General features: G+C 40.9%; 1 protein-coding gene across 1 annotated transcript in view; it reads right to left on the bottom strand.

The window, feature by feature from the left end:
• Positions 1 to 15,167, bottom strand: part of fras1 (Fraser extracellular matrix complex subunit 1) — a 218,886-nt gene that overhangs the window by 78,858 nt on the left and 124,861 nt on the right. The window contains 7 exon segments of the mRNA XM_042341116.1: positions 114 to 188; positions 191 to 253; positions 698 to 838; positions 1,112 to 1,252; positions 5,658 to 5,804; positions 8,073 to 8,219; positions 10,002 to 10,154. Of these exon segments, the coding sequence (XP_042197050.1) occupies positions 114 to 188; positions 191 to 253; positions 698 to 838; positions 1,112 to 1,252; positions 5,658 to 5,804; positions 8,073 to 8,219; positions 10,002 to 10,154 (867 nt within the window).

Raw genomic sequence — 15,167 nt, 5'->3', positions numbered from 1 at the left:
AGACTTCAGAGTCACTTTGTTTTGCACAAATAGGAATTCATCGTTTATTCCCAAATGGAAAGAGAAAACACAACCAGTAGAAATAAGGGTTGCATTCTTTCGCAGGTTCTTACCTTCGCACACGTGCTTGTGTGTATTACCATTGTACCCTGGACCACAATCAGCAACACAGAGCCCATTCTTCAGGAAGTGGGACTGTCACACAGTGTGCATCTCAAGGCGCTGTCACACTCTAAACATCCAGTGGAACATGCTGCCCATTGATGAAATAGCAAGAGAAAACGAGAAATGAAACAAGGCTGACTGTGACACTTCAGAGTAAATATTAGATAAGACAATTAGAATTTGTGACAGACTTTGGAAGAACAAATGATTGAATATGATATTTTACGGATAATACAGAGCGAAACTGCTGCACTAGGAGTTGCGTCAGATCCTGCTCATCAAGAATCACAAAGCACCTATTCTGAGCTCTTTATCTTTGTAATGTTCCTGCCCTAGATGAAGTCTGTGATAAAATAACAGTCTTTTCGTCTTAGAAAATATTTACTGAACAATCAACACCTCTGCAACAACTTATTCAAATGCAAAACACAAATTAAATTGACGTTTTATAATAGTACATTCTTGTAACCTGCAAACTTAATACAGCATAAATATTTTGCCTTCCAGCACAGAAAAAGTAATTCATCTTTACCTATGCATTTGTGCTGGCTGTCATCGGAGTAATATCTTTTCGCACAGACATGAACACATTGTGTTTCTAACAGGAGGTAAGGTGCTTCACACCGGCTACAGAGACTGGGCCCAGTGCAGTGTGAACAATGCTCATTGCAAGCTATAGAATATAGAAATGAAAGATATCTTAGTTGGTTAGTTGGCAGAAACAAATTTATTTCTACTGAAACAAAAGGATTTTTAAAATCTCTTTTTCTAGCAATAATTGAGCTGAAACAACTGATTTAAGTTGCCATTGGTTTCTAATCGTCAATTAAGTTCTGTTTTATGATTGATCAAATCCCTATTTTATTTGACAATCAAAACATATCAAATAGAAAAAAAAGTAAATCAGCATCTTAGTCAAGCATAATAGGAGATGATATAGACTTACGCATGCATTCTTCCCCTGCTTTGTAAAAGCCTGATGAACACTGCTTAACACAGGATCCTTCTTGCAATATGTAGCCATCCATGCACTGCAGGCAGTCGCTTCTGAGGGGTCCATTACAAGAATTGCAACTCCAGTCACATTCTGTCAAAATATATAGGTGTTACTTTTTCCCCGTAAAGTTATGCTAAGGTGCCATCAAATATTCAAGGAAAATGTATCAAAAGGATAAAAGAAACAGTCAGCAGCAAACAAGTTAAATTTAAGTTCTGATCCAATGAAAACCATTAGTAGAGGTGGCTTCAGAATGTAACGTGCTATCGATGATTTTACACTGTTTCCATGGCTCTCTCAGTGATGCAGGAATTCTCACACCAGGTACCAGAATTTGGTTTTTACCCTTCTTCAGGCATCAGGTGTTTGAAATCTAAGTGCACTTGGCTTTTAGAAGGTAATGCACATTGTACTTAGTCACTGTGAAAAGCAGAGATAAAATATTCACTATGCTTCACAGAAACATAAAAATCTTGTGAACCAATTTGAGACATTTTGACTGCATAAATGTGTGATATCAAATGCAATGATTATTATTCATGCTGTTTTCCTTGGCTCTCCTGGTTCACCTGACGTCAACCTCTTGCAGCTGGAAAACATCTCTTCCCACCTCACTGAATTCTCTCTTTAACATTTTCCCCGCCTGGATAATTCCTCCAAATATTTAACTTTCTATCAAGCAAAATTAAATCTGGCAGCTTTTCTCTTCTGCTGAAACCATTCATTCTTCTTCATTATTATTATTATTCATTCTTTGTCACTTACGACGCTTCAATAATCAACAATGGCTTCACCTCCCTTTTACTGATCAAATAGAAATTAATGCTGAATAACCCTCATTAACTACTGTTTTACCAAAATCCCCTTACAATGCTCTTACATCTATAATTTTGAAACCATGGAAGATGTAAATTTTAAAATGATCCATCACTTTGAAGATCCTGACCTAATCCATCTTTCGCCATATGTTTTTTGGGAAGACTGCTCTACTGGGTATCTTCTTGCCTATGTCATGCACCTCTGGAACTGGAGCTAGGGAGGGGAAAAGTGAGGCACAGTTCCCTCTCTTCACATCTCCAGTGACCCCCATCTCCCCTCTTTATCACTAGCACTCATTGACCAGACTCATGCATGAAGAATAGCTCCCTGGGCAAGTACCAGGTCTATTCATGCACAATGAACTGTACTCCAACAAGGGTCACTGCCTTCGGGAGGAAGGGAAAAAATTGGAAAACAATCACAAAAGAAGTTGCTTTGGAGTAGGACTAGTTTTGTTTTCACTCTAACACCACATAGGTGATGCAGACAGTGGGTATAACACATTTAAGGCCAGGGAGTGACTTTTCATATCTGCCTGACACTGGGGTGGAAGCTTATTTTACAGGCTTCTTCTGCACAATTTCTTTTTACTAAACAGCATCTGGTATCGAGTGTTTTACAAAAGGAATGCAAGGAAGTGGAGAAGATACCTGGAGCAAAGCCAACAGTTCATTGGGCTTTTGAATGATAGTATTTAAAAACATTATCCGAGCGTGTTGCAGTGTGCAGCATCAGCGGGATAAAAGAAAGTGTTTGAAGGTCGAGGACTGCAGCATGGAAACTGAGAATAATGTAACAGTGACTCCTGCATGCATCCTATATTGCAACTTAAATCAGGTTACAGAAAATTGGTGTTAATCATTATTATGGTTATTATTATCATAAGATCCAGGGTAGCTAGTGGGTTCAACACAATGCAGCCTGGATTTGAAACTCCGCAGTGTATCATTCTTGCCACATTGTCACAGCTGGCTGACACTGAGTAAACAAATATGCTCAATACAATATCTACCTAATGCAGACTGACCTCTCTAATAATAATAGTAAACCTTGCATTTGATCTAGTGCCTTATCACTTCATTGAGACATCTCACAGCACTTCACAGGATTTACTGTAAAGTGTTTTTTGACTGTGTATTTTGTGGGTAATATGTGGCTGCCAGTTGACCTCAGCAATGTCCCACAAACAGCCACGGTGTAATCGATTTTTATTGGGGGGAATTGTTGGCCAGGACATCAGGAAAAACTCCCTTCACTTTTCGAATAGTGCCAAGGGATCTTTAATGGGACCTTGGTTAACATCTTATTCGAAGGACAGAACCTTCGACAATGCAACACCCCCCACAATACTGTACTGGAGTGTCATCTTAGACTATGTGATCAATTTCTCTCTATCTCTCTCATTTTGCAGAATCAACACCAGTTGTCAAAGGTGTAGAAACTACCTTGTTTACACTGTGCTTTTCATAGTCTCCACTATGGCACAATTTCATCTGTAAAAGGATTACTACAGGAAACAGAACCTTGCCCTTGCGGAATGAGTGTGAGAATGCCATCTGCTCAATATGCTCCTTCCATCAGATAACACACTTTGTGCCTATGATGCCTTGCAAACCTTTAAAACCTGCCTCCACCCTCGACTCCAGAACCCTTGGTGTCCTGATAGATTATCTGTCAGACATCAAGTCCTGGATGAGAGCTAACTTTCAACCAGATCGAAGCTCTCCTGATTGTCTCCCATCAGCACCTCAACACCTCAGGCACTGACAGCCTCACCATCCATGGATGCACACTCCACCTTACCAAGCGAGTCCGGAATCTTGGCATCTTGTTTCACTTTCAACTGTTCTTTCTACCCCACATCCACGCCATGACTCGCTCTGCCTTCTGCCACCTCTGCAACATCGCCCGGTTCCGCCACTGGCTCACACTGCAACCTGCCGAGATCTTCATACACGGGTCTAGGCTCGACTACGCAAACTCCCTACCTGTCGGCCTCCCCTTAATAGGCTGCAGATCATCTAGAACTCTGCAACCCTTGTCGTCTCCTGCACCAGGCTCTGTAACCCTATCACCCCCATCCTCGCCCGACTCCACTGGCTTCCCATCACAGAGGATACAGTTCAAGATCCTGGGCCTCACTTTCAAAGCCCTCCATGGCCTTACTCCCCTTACCTCTGTGATCTCCTACCAACCTGCCCGTTCCGCCACTCAGCGAGCTCCGGCTTGCTTCACATCCCCTGCCTTTTGTTGTTCTTATTGTTGTTGATAAAGCCCACTTTAAAACCATATTTTTTCAATGGCACTTTTGGTAACCTTTCACGCCCCCCTTCTCAGCTTCCCCCACCCCCAGCTGAGCTCGGGCTCCGAGTAGTGAAGGGCTTTGAGATGTCCTGCTGAAGTGCAAGATGCTCTATAAACCTAAAATTGCTGTTGTTGGTGTGGAGGAACAACTGTCAGTCAAAGCCATTGCACTACATAGCTGCCAACAAGACAGCATTGTGGACAACATAACTGTGGCATTAGAAGCAGCTCCATTCATCCCGAGTTTGCACCTTAAATTTTGTTCTGAAGCTAATCCGCTATGGATTCACTCTGAAGTGTAAATTGGAACATAAACATAGCTATTTTACAAGTTCTAGGATAAATAGGACACCCAAGCCTCTCTCCTTCTAAGGTTAAAATCCAGATAATACCAGATTTGAGGAATTATAATTAAGCGAAAGGAAATAAAAGATCGATAATGAAAGCAGTGAAGGCAAAAAAGCACTCGAATAATAAATAATAAATGAATGCAACAGTGTGTGGAGACAGGCCACTAGACATCAGTAATAAAGTGTTCTTTACACAGTAATAACCTAATGCAATCATTCCACATTACTGCTAACTCACACAGCGACAAATTACATGTTGGACACAGGATAAATTCTGATGCAAATATTCCCATTAACAATCATCAACATTCATATTCATCCTGAAGCCAATACAAATATTTATTTCTCAGTCAACAAACAGGCATCCTAATCTTTCTGAGTTAGTGAACACATATATTTCAGAGAGGCTTTCTGCACAGTCCATATTGCCTCTCCTAGCAAACTTCAAATCTGCATATAATAAATATCTTTTTATTCTTTCCTAACCATGACTTTACTCTGAATCCAAATTAATTCCACCGACCAATCCATCGCAGGTGGCGTCACTCCTAAATCATACCGAAACCTTCCTTCTAATTTGAGTACAGGCAGATTTAGCAGATCAAGATCAATTTCCTTGTAAAATTCTTCATCATTTGGGGATTAAATCATCCACAAGCTAAAGAGATTTACTATAATCCTGTTGCCACAATTCTCTATCCTGGCCAAGCCACACTGCAAATGATCACACACTTGCCGACCAGAAGTCTGAGGCTACTCTGAATGAGCTGAGTTGCCTTGAACTTGCATGAAGTCAGCCTGTGTTTTGTTTCCTTGGAAATTCTATGACTTGATTCATAGAGTCATACATATTTACAGGACAGAAGGAGGCCATTCGGCCAATCGAGTCTGCAGAGCAAAATATTCATTCAATCCCACTGTTCCCACTGTTTCGTTCACTATTTGCCTTTGAAGAGCGCAGCAACTGACAAAAAAAAATGAATCCTAGACTGAGAGAGAATCTAGATTCATCTTGTTCTTACCTCGGCATGTCATGGTAGAGTAGTCAAGATAGTACTGCTGGGCGCAGGCCTCATACTGGCACTCCCCAAACAGCAGAACTTTAGCGGGGTCTTTACAGGACAAACAGGCAGAACGCGACTCACAGGTCAAACACTGGCTACTGCAGGCTGTGAGAAATAATAGTCAGTTTTTGCAATCAAACTCAATTATCACACGCTCTATCTTAGTTTAGATCAAAGTGAGTCATCTTACATCCCAAGCTCTTTGAGAGAGCCTCCCGACATGACAGGTGCTATATAAATGCAAATTGTATTGAATTGTATTCAACACAAAGAAACAAGCCTGGAATAACATTCTACAACCACTGAAATAATAACTTTCACTTCATGTCACATTGCTCATTTGTGCTTGTGCAGCTGAAAACAAATGATTATACTTCTAGCACATTGTCACAGGAAAATTATTATGACAAACCTATACTGTTAACAATTGTGACAAACTATTCAAAAGGAATTGCTACATTTTTAGCAATGGCATTTTCAACATGTTGAAACAACGCAGTATGAGAGCACCTTACAATAATATTAACAGTAATTCTTGCATTTGATATAGCACTTTGTTACTTCGGTAAGACGTCTCAAAGCGCTTCACAGAATAGTCTGTATTTTACAGGGGAAACCTTAGACACTTGTGGTCACAGAGCACTGCTCTAAACAAGCTCTTTGAAGTAATATTGAAATGGAAAACTTGTATGTGGCTAGTTTAGAGCCACAGAGCTGTTTAGCAGTGAATACCACTCACGGTCTTTAAACTTTGTGAAAAAATAAATGCACTTTTAGTGTTGCAGGTTAAATACTTTTTTTTATTGCAGTGCTGTAAAAAAAATTTTTTAATCAATTAGGATGAATGCCTTCTGGGTCCAGATTTACTCTATTTAACTTACAGAAGATAAACTTACAGAAAACCGTCTTCAAAATTGAGGCTTCTAAATTCTGGACAATCTGAAATGCTACACAAATAGAGTAAATCTAGACCCAATAAAACTTGCTGCCGGTAAAACTCACCACCGGTACACAGCCAACATTTTAAAGGTCAATTTTGTTTTAATAAGCACAAGGAGTCTGAATGAGATTGACCAATGAATTTCAGATGTGATGATATTGAGCAGAGCTCGGGTATCACTCTCTCTCTCTCTCTCCGCACTTTTGGCAGCACTCCCAGCCGGCAGTAAGCTACTCACTCGCGCCACTCTCAGAAATAGTGTATCCCACAATGAGGTGTAACTGAGGCAAAGGACTCAACTCAGGAGAGATGCAAGAAGAGGCAAACATTTCAGTTGGGGTGATAGCAAAACCCTGCACTGTAATCCATCAGAGAATAAAGGACCATGAATGCCTTACCTGAATTAACCCTCTCTCCTCATCCCCTCCTCTTAGTGTCTACAAGAACGCTAAAATTACTTTAGGTTCATTGCTGACAGGGAGTACAAATTGAATAGGGATCAGCTGTCAGAAACACAAACCATTGCAAAAAATGTCGTTTCAGCCAGAGCCGAGCATGGCAGCTTCTTACATTTGATCCCGTTATGGCATTAAATATTCCGTTGACAGCATTATTTAGCAAGGTGTCCAGATAACAATCTCAGTACACAATGGTGGGCAAAAGGCCCTTAGGGACTGGTTTCTGTTTATTGATGGCAGCACTAGCATAGTTACAGCATAGCATTAAATCACAGAAATAGAGGATAAACATGTTAAATTGCAGGGTTTGGAAATGCCGGGTTTTACTGTATATAATGTTCTTGAACCTGAGAAGCGAGAGCCCTTCAGTAAAGCTCGTGCCTCAGGTTCATTCAGTTGCAAACTTCCAGCATCCTGTCAACTCAACCCCAAGCAGCCTCTGTTGATAGGCTGCAGGGAGGCTGCTTAATGAAGGTGAAGAAGTATCTCCGCAAATCTTAATCCTGTCCACATCTGACATAAACTTGTGGATTTATCAGCAGGAGTCATTGCCTATTGACTAGGAAGGGAAAGCCAGGCTGATTTTTATCCCCTCTTCACGCCTCCTCCCCCTATCCCAACCCCAGCTCAAGATGAAAGGAAGCACCTATAATACCACGGGTGAGATCAGCCAACTGAGCATGAATATGCCAGAGGTCAGATGGTGGACCTTCCAGGTCTGTTTTTGCTTAGCACAACAAGACTGAGAAGGGCTTACTGTTCTGCAGTGACAGAGAATGATGTACTATATGCCCTTTTACATTGGCCAAAATGTTATTTTAATTTCCATGACTAATACCAAACATAGCAAATGCACAGATTAGGTTTAGCATTCCCTGCAGTGGGGACCTGCATGTCGTACAAAATAATTCAGAATAGAAGGTCACGCAAATGTGATAACTACGGGCTGCATAGACCATGCCCAGAGGTACATACGCTGGCACGCTTGGGTGTTGTCGCTGTAGAACCCCGGGAAGCAGGCAGGGACACACATGTTGTTATGGGCGAGGACCAGGTCAGCTCGACAGGTACTGCAACCAAAGGGTCCTTCACTGCTGCACGTTCTACATGATGCATGGCACCCTGAAATGAAAACCACCACTGGGTGTGAGTCTGCTTAATTAGAAAGTAGGAACAGAGCTACAGTATATCTATACAGATACTATCTATTAGTTTCTGTGAAATTAGCAATGTCATTGCTTGCCGATTTCATGATTAAGGTTACCCTCTGTACACATGGCTTACACAAGGCGCATAATGAAGCCGAAATGTCTCAGGTACAAGAGTAACCACAATAAAGAATACACAAGATAATAATCCACATCTTTGTTTCTTGAATATGCATATAATAATCCTTGCAGTTGATATAGCGCTTTTCATGTCTTCTAGACGCCTCAAAGTGCTTCACAGAATATGCTGTAAAGTGAATTGACTGCATATTTGTGATTGAAACGCGGCAGCCAATTACGCACAGCAGTGTCCCACAAACAGTCGTGGACTGAAGTAACCAATGTATTATTGTTTTCTTTCTTCTTGAGGGATTATTATCAGGCGTGTGGACTAAAGAAACTTGCCCCAGGTTTGCCCAACCAGGAATATGACATAGAAGCTCAGGTATATTTGATGGTTTGATTACTAAACTACCATTGTGTTATGGGACACAAAGGTTGCTTTGATATAATCACTATGGTTTCTGGGTGACTCCATCAGTCACTATCCTTCACAGTCTTTCCACCCGTGTACAACTGAATTGTTCAGTATCACAGCCAAGGATGATCCAATTCTCATTGCTAAATTCCCCCCATAAACATACACCCACGCATACACACACACACAGTGTGGTATCATTATAATGCACCTCTGTATAGTGCAAATTTGGTGATAACTGAATGCCATCGACTGTCATTGAGAGCACTGTCTGGAAAGCTTCCTCACACTTATTCAGCTAGGACTACGTGACCCATTAAGGCTTTGGTCTGCACGGTTAATAGAAGCCGAGTGGAAGAATCCCTGCAGCGAGTGACTGGTCTGCCACTTTGAGTCCTGCCAATGAGCCAGGGCTGGATTTGGAAGAACTGCGGAGCCACCTGGCTCAGGAACTGGACTACCCAGACTGTCAACAAGAATCAACTTGTTTCTGCTGCCAAGGATGTCACCTTGAGGCTAACTCAGGAGAAGGATATCCTGCTTACCTCTCCCACAAGGAGATCCGCTAACCCGAACCAAATCTGGGCCTTTTCTCTCCTGCCTGAATCAGCACCAAACAACTAGACATATTTTACACTCAGTCATTGACAGAGCTGCACAGAACATTATATGTTTGAGAAGTAATCATTGTATGAAGTGATAGTGTAGTTTTCATGCCGTGATATTATCAATGTAGCATGTGTTATTTCATTTCATTATATCTGGAAATAGTAGAATGCCAAGAAGTTGAAAGTCTATTTTAGTTTCGGAGTTGTATCTACTAAAAGTTGGTTCAGATTCTTCAAAGCTGTAAAGTGTTTAACTACTGAGCTGCTGCAACATCTGCCAGAAGCTTTCAGACAGTCTCTCGACATCCAGAAGTAGCTGCAGGTGTAATTATTTAATCCCATAACACAAAACGTATGTTAGCCAGATATTACTAAATTAAATTCAGAAGCAACGGGGAATTTTAAAGTATTTCAAGATTGCTCCTATCGTGTTGAGTTGAGTTTGGATCTCAAGGGAACCATGTTCAAATTGGACAGTATTGGGTCCAGTGTGGCTTCGAAGTATTGCATTCGAGTCACCAGAGTACAAGGGGCTGCCCAGGCTGTAGGGACAGTACAGATAAGGACAAAGAATGGGATGTAAGGTTGGGCTTTTCAACCTTCTACTTACTTTTGCAGGTACCTCTGTTCAGAAAATAGCCTGTGGGACAACGAGAAAAGCAGTGATCTCGCAGCAGCACCTCCCGGGGATTCTTGCAGTCCAGGCAGATACTACCTGTGTTTTGAAGGTCAGCCACACAGCTCTGACACTGTGAGTGACAATCTGAAATAAAGGAGAGGAAAAGCATCATTGGTACTGCAGCCATAGGGAAACTCCCAACTAGGAGTGGAAATTTATCATTAACTTTGGTTTCCTGGGGAAAATTGTGGACAACATTACTTAAAAGAACAAGAACAGCAGATCATGGGAATACTACCACCCTAAAGTTGTCCTCCAAATCAGTCACAATCCTGACTTGGATATATATCCTTCCTTCTACATCACTGGGGCAAAATTGATCTTCGTATATAATACAATTCACATTTATATAGTGTGTTTCACATCAGGATGACAACTCAAAGCACTTCACAGTGCTGGATGGGCACCCAAATTGGGATTGGGAGCTGGGTGGGGAGAGGAATGATCATTGTGAAGAAGAATTTGCCAAGCGTACGATTGTCCACCCACTAAAGGGAAACATGAGCTGGGATTAGATCATCGTAAAATAGTTTAGTTATCCTTACTGATGATGCATTGTTGCAATAGTAAGCTGTTACACAATACATCATGGGACCATTACCATCACAAGGACTGCTGTGCTTTAAAGAGAAGGGCCCGCCCAAGGCAGCTAGGGAATGGGACACAATTACTGGTCTGTCAGCATTGCCTGTATCCTGAGAATCAGTAAAAAAATCACATTTGAGCCTGGCATAACCTTGCTACCAGCTGCACTGTAATTGAGCCAGGAACTCATCCTGTATTCTGCAGAGCTGCTATAATAAGAAACATCTTTCGGAGCAGGAAAATCAAAGCTATTGCTTACAACGTTGGTGAGCATAAGATTTAATCCAAAAGTAAAGCATGTAATTCGTTGGTGACAAAAGTCAGAAGAAAATTTCATCCTCTTCAGTGGCATTCAACAACATCAATGTCTCATCCAAAGGACGGCACATTCCGCAATGCAGCAGCAAAGTAATGGAATAAACTTTACAATGAATTCTGTAAAATATTTGAGACATCCTCCTTACATGAAACGTGCTACATCAATAGCAATGATTTTTTTTAAGGCATTACATTTATAGGGCACCTTTCACTTTGGGAGACAAGATCAGAAATCACTGGGAACACTCAGCAGGTCAGGCAGCATCCTATGGAGAAAGGAAAGTGAGTCAATGTTTTGGGTCTATCGGGTCCAAAGTCGGGTCTACTACACCCATAAACTACATGACCCAAAACGTTGACTCACTTTCCTTTCTCCATAGATGCTGCCTGACCTGCTGAGTGTTCCCAGTGATTTCTGTTTTTGTTTCAGATTTCCAGCATCCGCAGTATTGAGGTTGCCTCAAAATGTTTAAATAGTGTATTTAAATAATAGTGATATAAGGTTAAAAGATCTGTCATGATCTAATAAACTGGTGAAATAGGCTCGATGGTTTGAGAGACTTCCTCCTGTTATGAGGTTCCTAACTATTATCAAAGAAAACTCAAGATTGCACGCGCAACCATAATAATAATCTTTTCATTCGGTATAGCTCCTTTCTCTTTGGGAGTATGTTCTAAAACTCCTCACAGGATATACTGTAACTTACAGTTGGTGTGTGTTTTGAGGGCAAACGTGGCAGTCAATTTGCGACCAGCAATGCCCATCCAACAGTCATGATGTGAATGACCAATTTTATTTGGCCAAGGCACTAAGAGAAATTTCCTTCACTTTTCAAGTAGTGATATGGGATCTTGAACATTCGGAGAGAAAGTCAGTTTAACATCTCATCTGAAGGACAATGCAACACATCACCAGCACTGTATAGAGAGCCAGCCTAGACTGTTAAGTTCAAAGGCCTGACATGGGGCCTAAATCCACAACCTTCTGAATCAAATATAAAAGTGCAATCAACTGAGCCTGGCTGACAAATGACAAATAAGTGCAATCATTTGCAGAAACTGGTGATAACACATAAATAGGGGGTTGAGAATTCAAATTTATCCTACGGTACTAATTTGTTTCGCTAAAATAATGTCCTCTTCTAACCAAAAATAAAGTCAATAATATGTTCTCTATCAGAAATTTATTTTGAGCTCTGATTAAGAGCTCATCTAAAATATGCAACAATATTCTACTACACCCATAACCTGCATGAAACCTTCATTTTGTTTAATTGTTTGATGTAAATCAAAAATTCTGTAGAATTTCTGCCCCATTACATCTCTTTGGAGGAAAAAAATCACCAGAATCTTCTGTACTAACAGAGCTTTGCTACTTCTGAAATAAATGCTGGGACAATTGCTTTAAAGTCTCAGAACAAGTGCATCATAAAAACAAGTTAACAAGTTGTCTGTCAACTGATCAGAAAAAAAGTATCACAATACTTTTCTGTATTCTTTAAAAAGTAATTTAATATGTCCAGTTATTATTTTCTAATTTTCTCCCCGCTGGCATCTGTCTCTCTGCTCCTGGTCTGGCCTCCTCTTGGTGAGGTGCAGTTACACAGGTACTAGTTTGCCCTCTGGTATTCTCTCCAAGTGACCACTGTTCTTATTTGAAGCTTTGCAGCGAGTGTTGGTGAGCTCCACAACTATACAGTGTATCTTAGACGTCAGTTGTAGAGACCTGACCTCTTCTTACCCTGCTGCCACACGGAGGGTGATGTTGAAGGAGCAGGAACTGGAATCCTGGCTGGTTTTACCCTCTCTAACCCTAGGAAGGGCTACACCAATTTAGCCTCCCCATGCATCTTTGACTGTGAGCAGCACATTCGGTATGGATTGGAAAATGTAATCATATTTCAGTTTGCTGTTTTAATATGAATGCATTTATTTTTAAAGACTAAAGTTATTCCAAACTGTACTATAATGGGATAAAACAAATTAAAATAGAAGATTATTAATTGCGCATTTCTCTATATCCTGGTGTTTTACTGCCAGAAATTAATTAAGAACCATCCTCACTGCATGCTGATCATTGTAAGACTTGAATTTAATGGTCCTAGTCTGAGAATAGACAAGTGACCGAAATTGCCTTCCAAAAAAGCAGAGAGACCATTGCACACGCTGATTGTGAATGGTTCCTTGTGGACATGACAACAGGGCATATAATAGGTCATCACAGAAAATACAAATTGATTATAGTACCAGCAAAAAANTTCTTCCATCAGGAATTTGTTGTTATAACAGCAAATGCCACTCTCTGACATCTTTCGGAGTCTCATTTCTTTAGCTTTCTGTTTCTCGTTTTCTTTTTCTCCCTCCTTCTCTTTCTATCTTTGGCTCTACATTTCTCTCACTTTAATCCAAGGTTTACTTGTAACTAACCTCGTGTTGCTGGTTCACAGTTGTGTTATGAGCCTAGAATGTGTAGCTGGAAACCTCATACATATCTGATCTTTTTTTTTGTACGGTGAATTAAAGCGGTAAACTCCACAATATGTTTACTCCATACTATTCTATGGACAGTACCTCCCTCTTGAATTGAATAACCAGCACTGTTAAGTGCTTTGGGACAACCTCCAAGCAGGAAAGGTACTAAATTGATATAGATTTGTATTGTATAGACCAGAAGGTTACAGCAGTTGAGTACTAAATTTAGCCTCAGCATGACCCTGATTTAGGGAGGGTTAGGATGAAAAAANTCAGTGAAAGTTCCCACTACTGATCGCTAAATAGAAAACGCAGCTGGAGGGTATATGTCTGTTTGTCAGGTAAGGAAGGATTGGGCTGAGATATGACCCCACCTATCCGTCCTCCAACAGTTGGATAGCTTGTAAAAAGTCACCATTAAGGCCCATGTAAAAAATAAGGGAGATTTTGATAAGGTACTTCATCAGGAGAGGAAGAGGGGAGAAAATTGGGAGGAGAAAGAAATTGGTAAGGAAACAAAAAGATGTTGCTGCTTCTATGTTGTGCCAACTTGCTTTTTATCTATGTCAGCACAAGCTGGTTAGCTGTACATTTCTACCCAGCAGCAACTTGATGCTTCTCCCCTTACACAGAACGGTAAACTGATATTTATGATAAGCTCACTATTGTGCCATGTCATTTTGTCCTTATCACATTGTTGAAACGCAAAGCACTTTGCACTGTAAAGTGAATTAACTGTATATTTTGTGGGCAAAATTAAGTTTCACAATGTCACAGTTTGCCGGTAAAGTGTAATCAGACAATAACTGGGATGCTTTCATGGACCAATACGGTTGGGTTGGATGGCAGTTGTCCTGAGCTAGATGGTTGTCTGGAGAGATCTGGATTCATGAATGTCAATATCACAACTATCTAAAGAGTTTGTTACCAGGAGTAATTTATGAGATAATTGCTAAAGAGAGAAAGAGAGAGCAGCTGGAGGTATTGATCTTTGTGAGCTGGGAGGTTAGATTTGGGTGTTGTATGTTACGGTCAGTGCCAGGCACACTAAGAGGGAAAGTACAAAGTCAGGAACTCTGACTGGGAGTATGGCATCCATGTCAGATGACATTAAAGAAGGAGCAGGTAGCAGATACATGACAGTGTAGGTTTCCACTCATAATCCTGATGTAAGATTCTATTATGGATTTTTTTTTTTTTTAAATGAATTCATTGAGCTCTCCTGAAAGCTCAGTTGTTAAAACCACCAGGGATGTTTTACTGAGCAACACAGGCCAGGAGGGTCCCAGATATGATCTTTGATCTGTTCTGAGTCAAGGATCACAGTCAGCATGTCAATACAATTCAGCGCTCCTGAGCTACAGAGATGGAAAAACAATTAGCTAAGGTTTCCATTGTTCATTGCTATTGAGGTTACACGATCAGACTCGTGGTTATGTAGTCTGCTGCTGCTCGCTGACTTGGCTCACACATAAAGAACAGTCATTACTGCAGGGATGCTGAAATTAGCATTGCCCATCTTTATCACTGACTCTGAATGAGAACTCTATCTGACCTTTCCCTACATTAGCCCTGTGAGCAGTGGTAAGATAACATACCCGGCTTGCCCAAGCACCTGGGTTCTCACCTCTGGTTAGGATTACTCAAAGACAAAGCAGCAGGTCTAAGCCACCACATACCAGGGAACGATTACATCTCGAGTCTTCCAGACTGCTGAAATTT

The sequence above is a fragment of the Callorhinchus milii genome, unplaced genomic scaffold, assembly GCF_018977255.1.
Source record: "Callorhinchus milii isolate IMCB2004 unplaced genomic scaffold, IMCB_Cmil_1.0 Scaffold1, whole genome shotgun sequence".
NCBI classification, from domain to species: domain Eukaryota; kingdom Metazoa; phylum Chordata; class Chondrichthyes; order Chimaeriformes; family Callorhinchidae; genus Callorhinchus; species Callorhinchus milii.
This window is presented reverse-complemented; position numbering and strand designations above follow the sequence as displayed.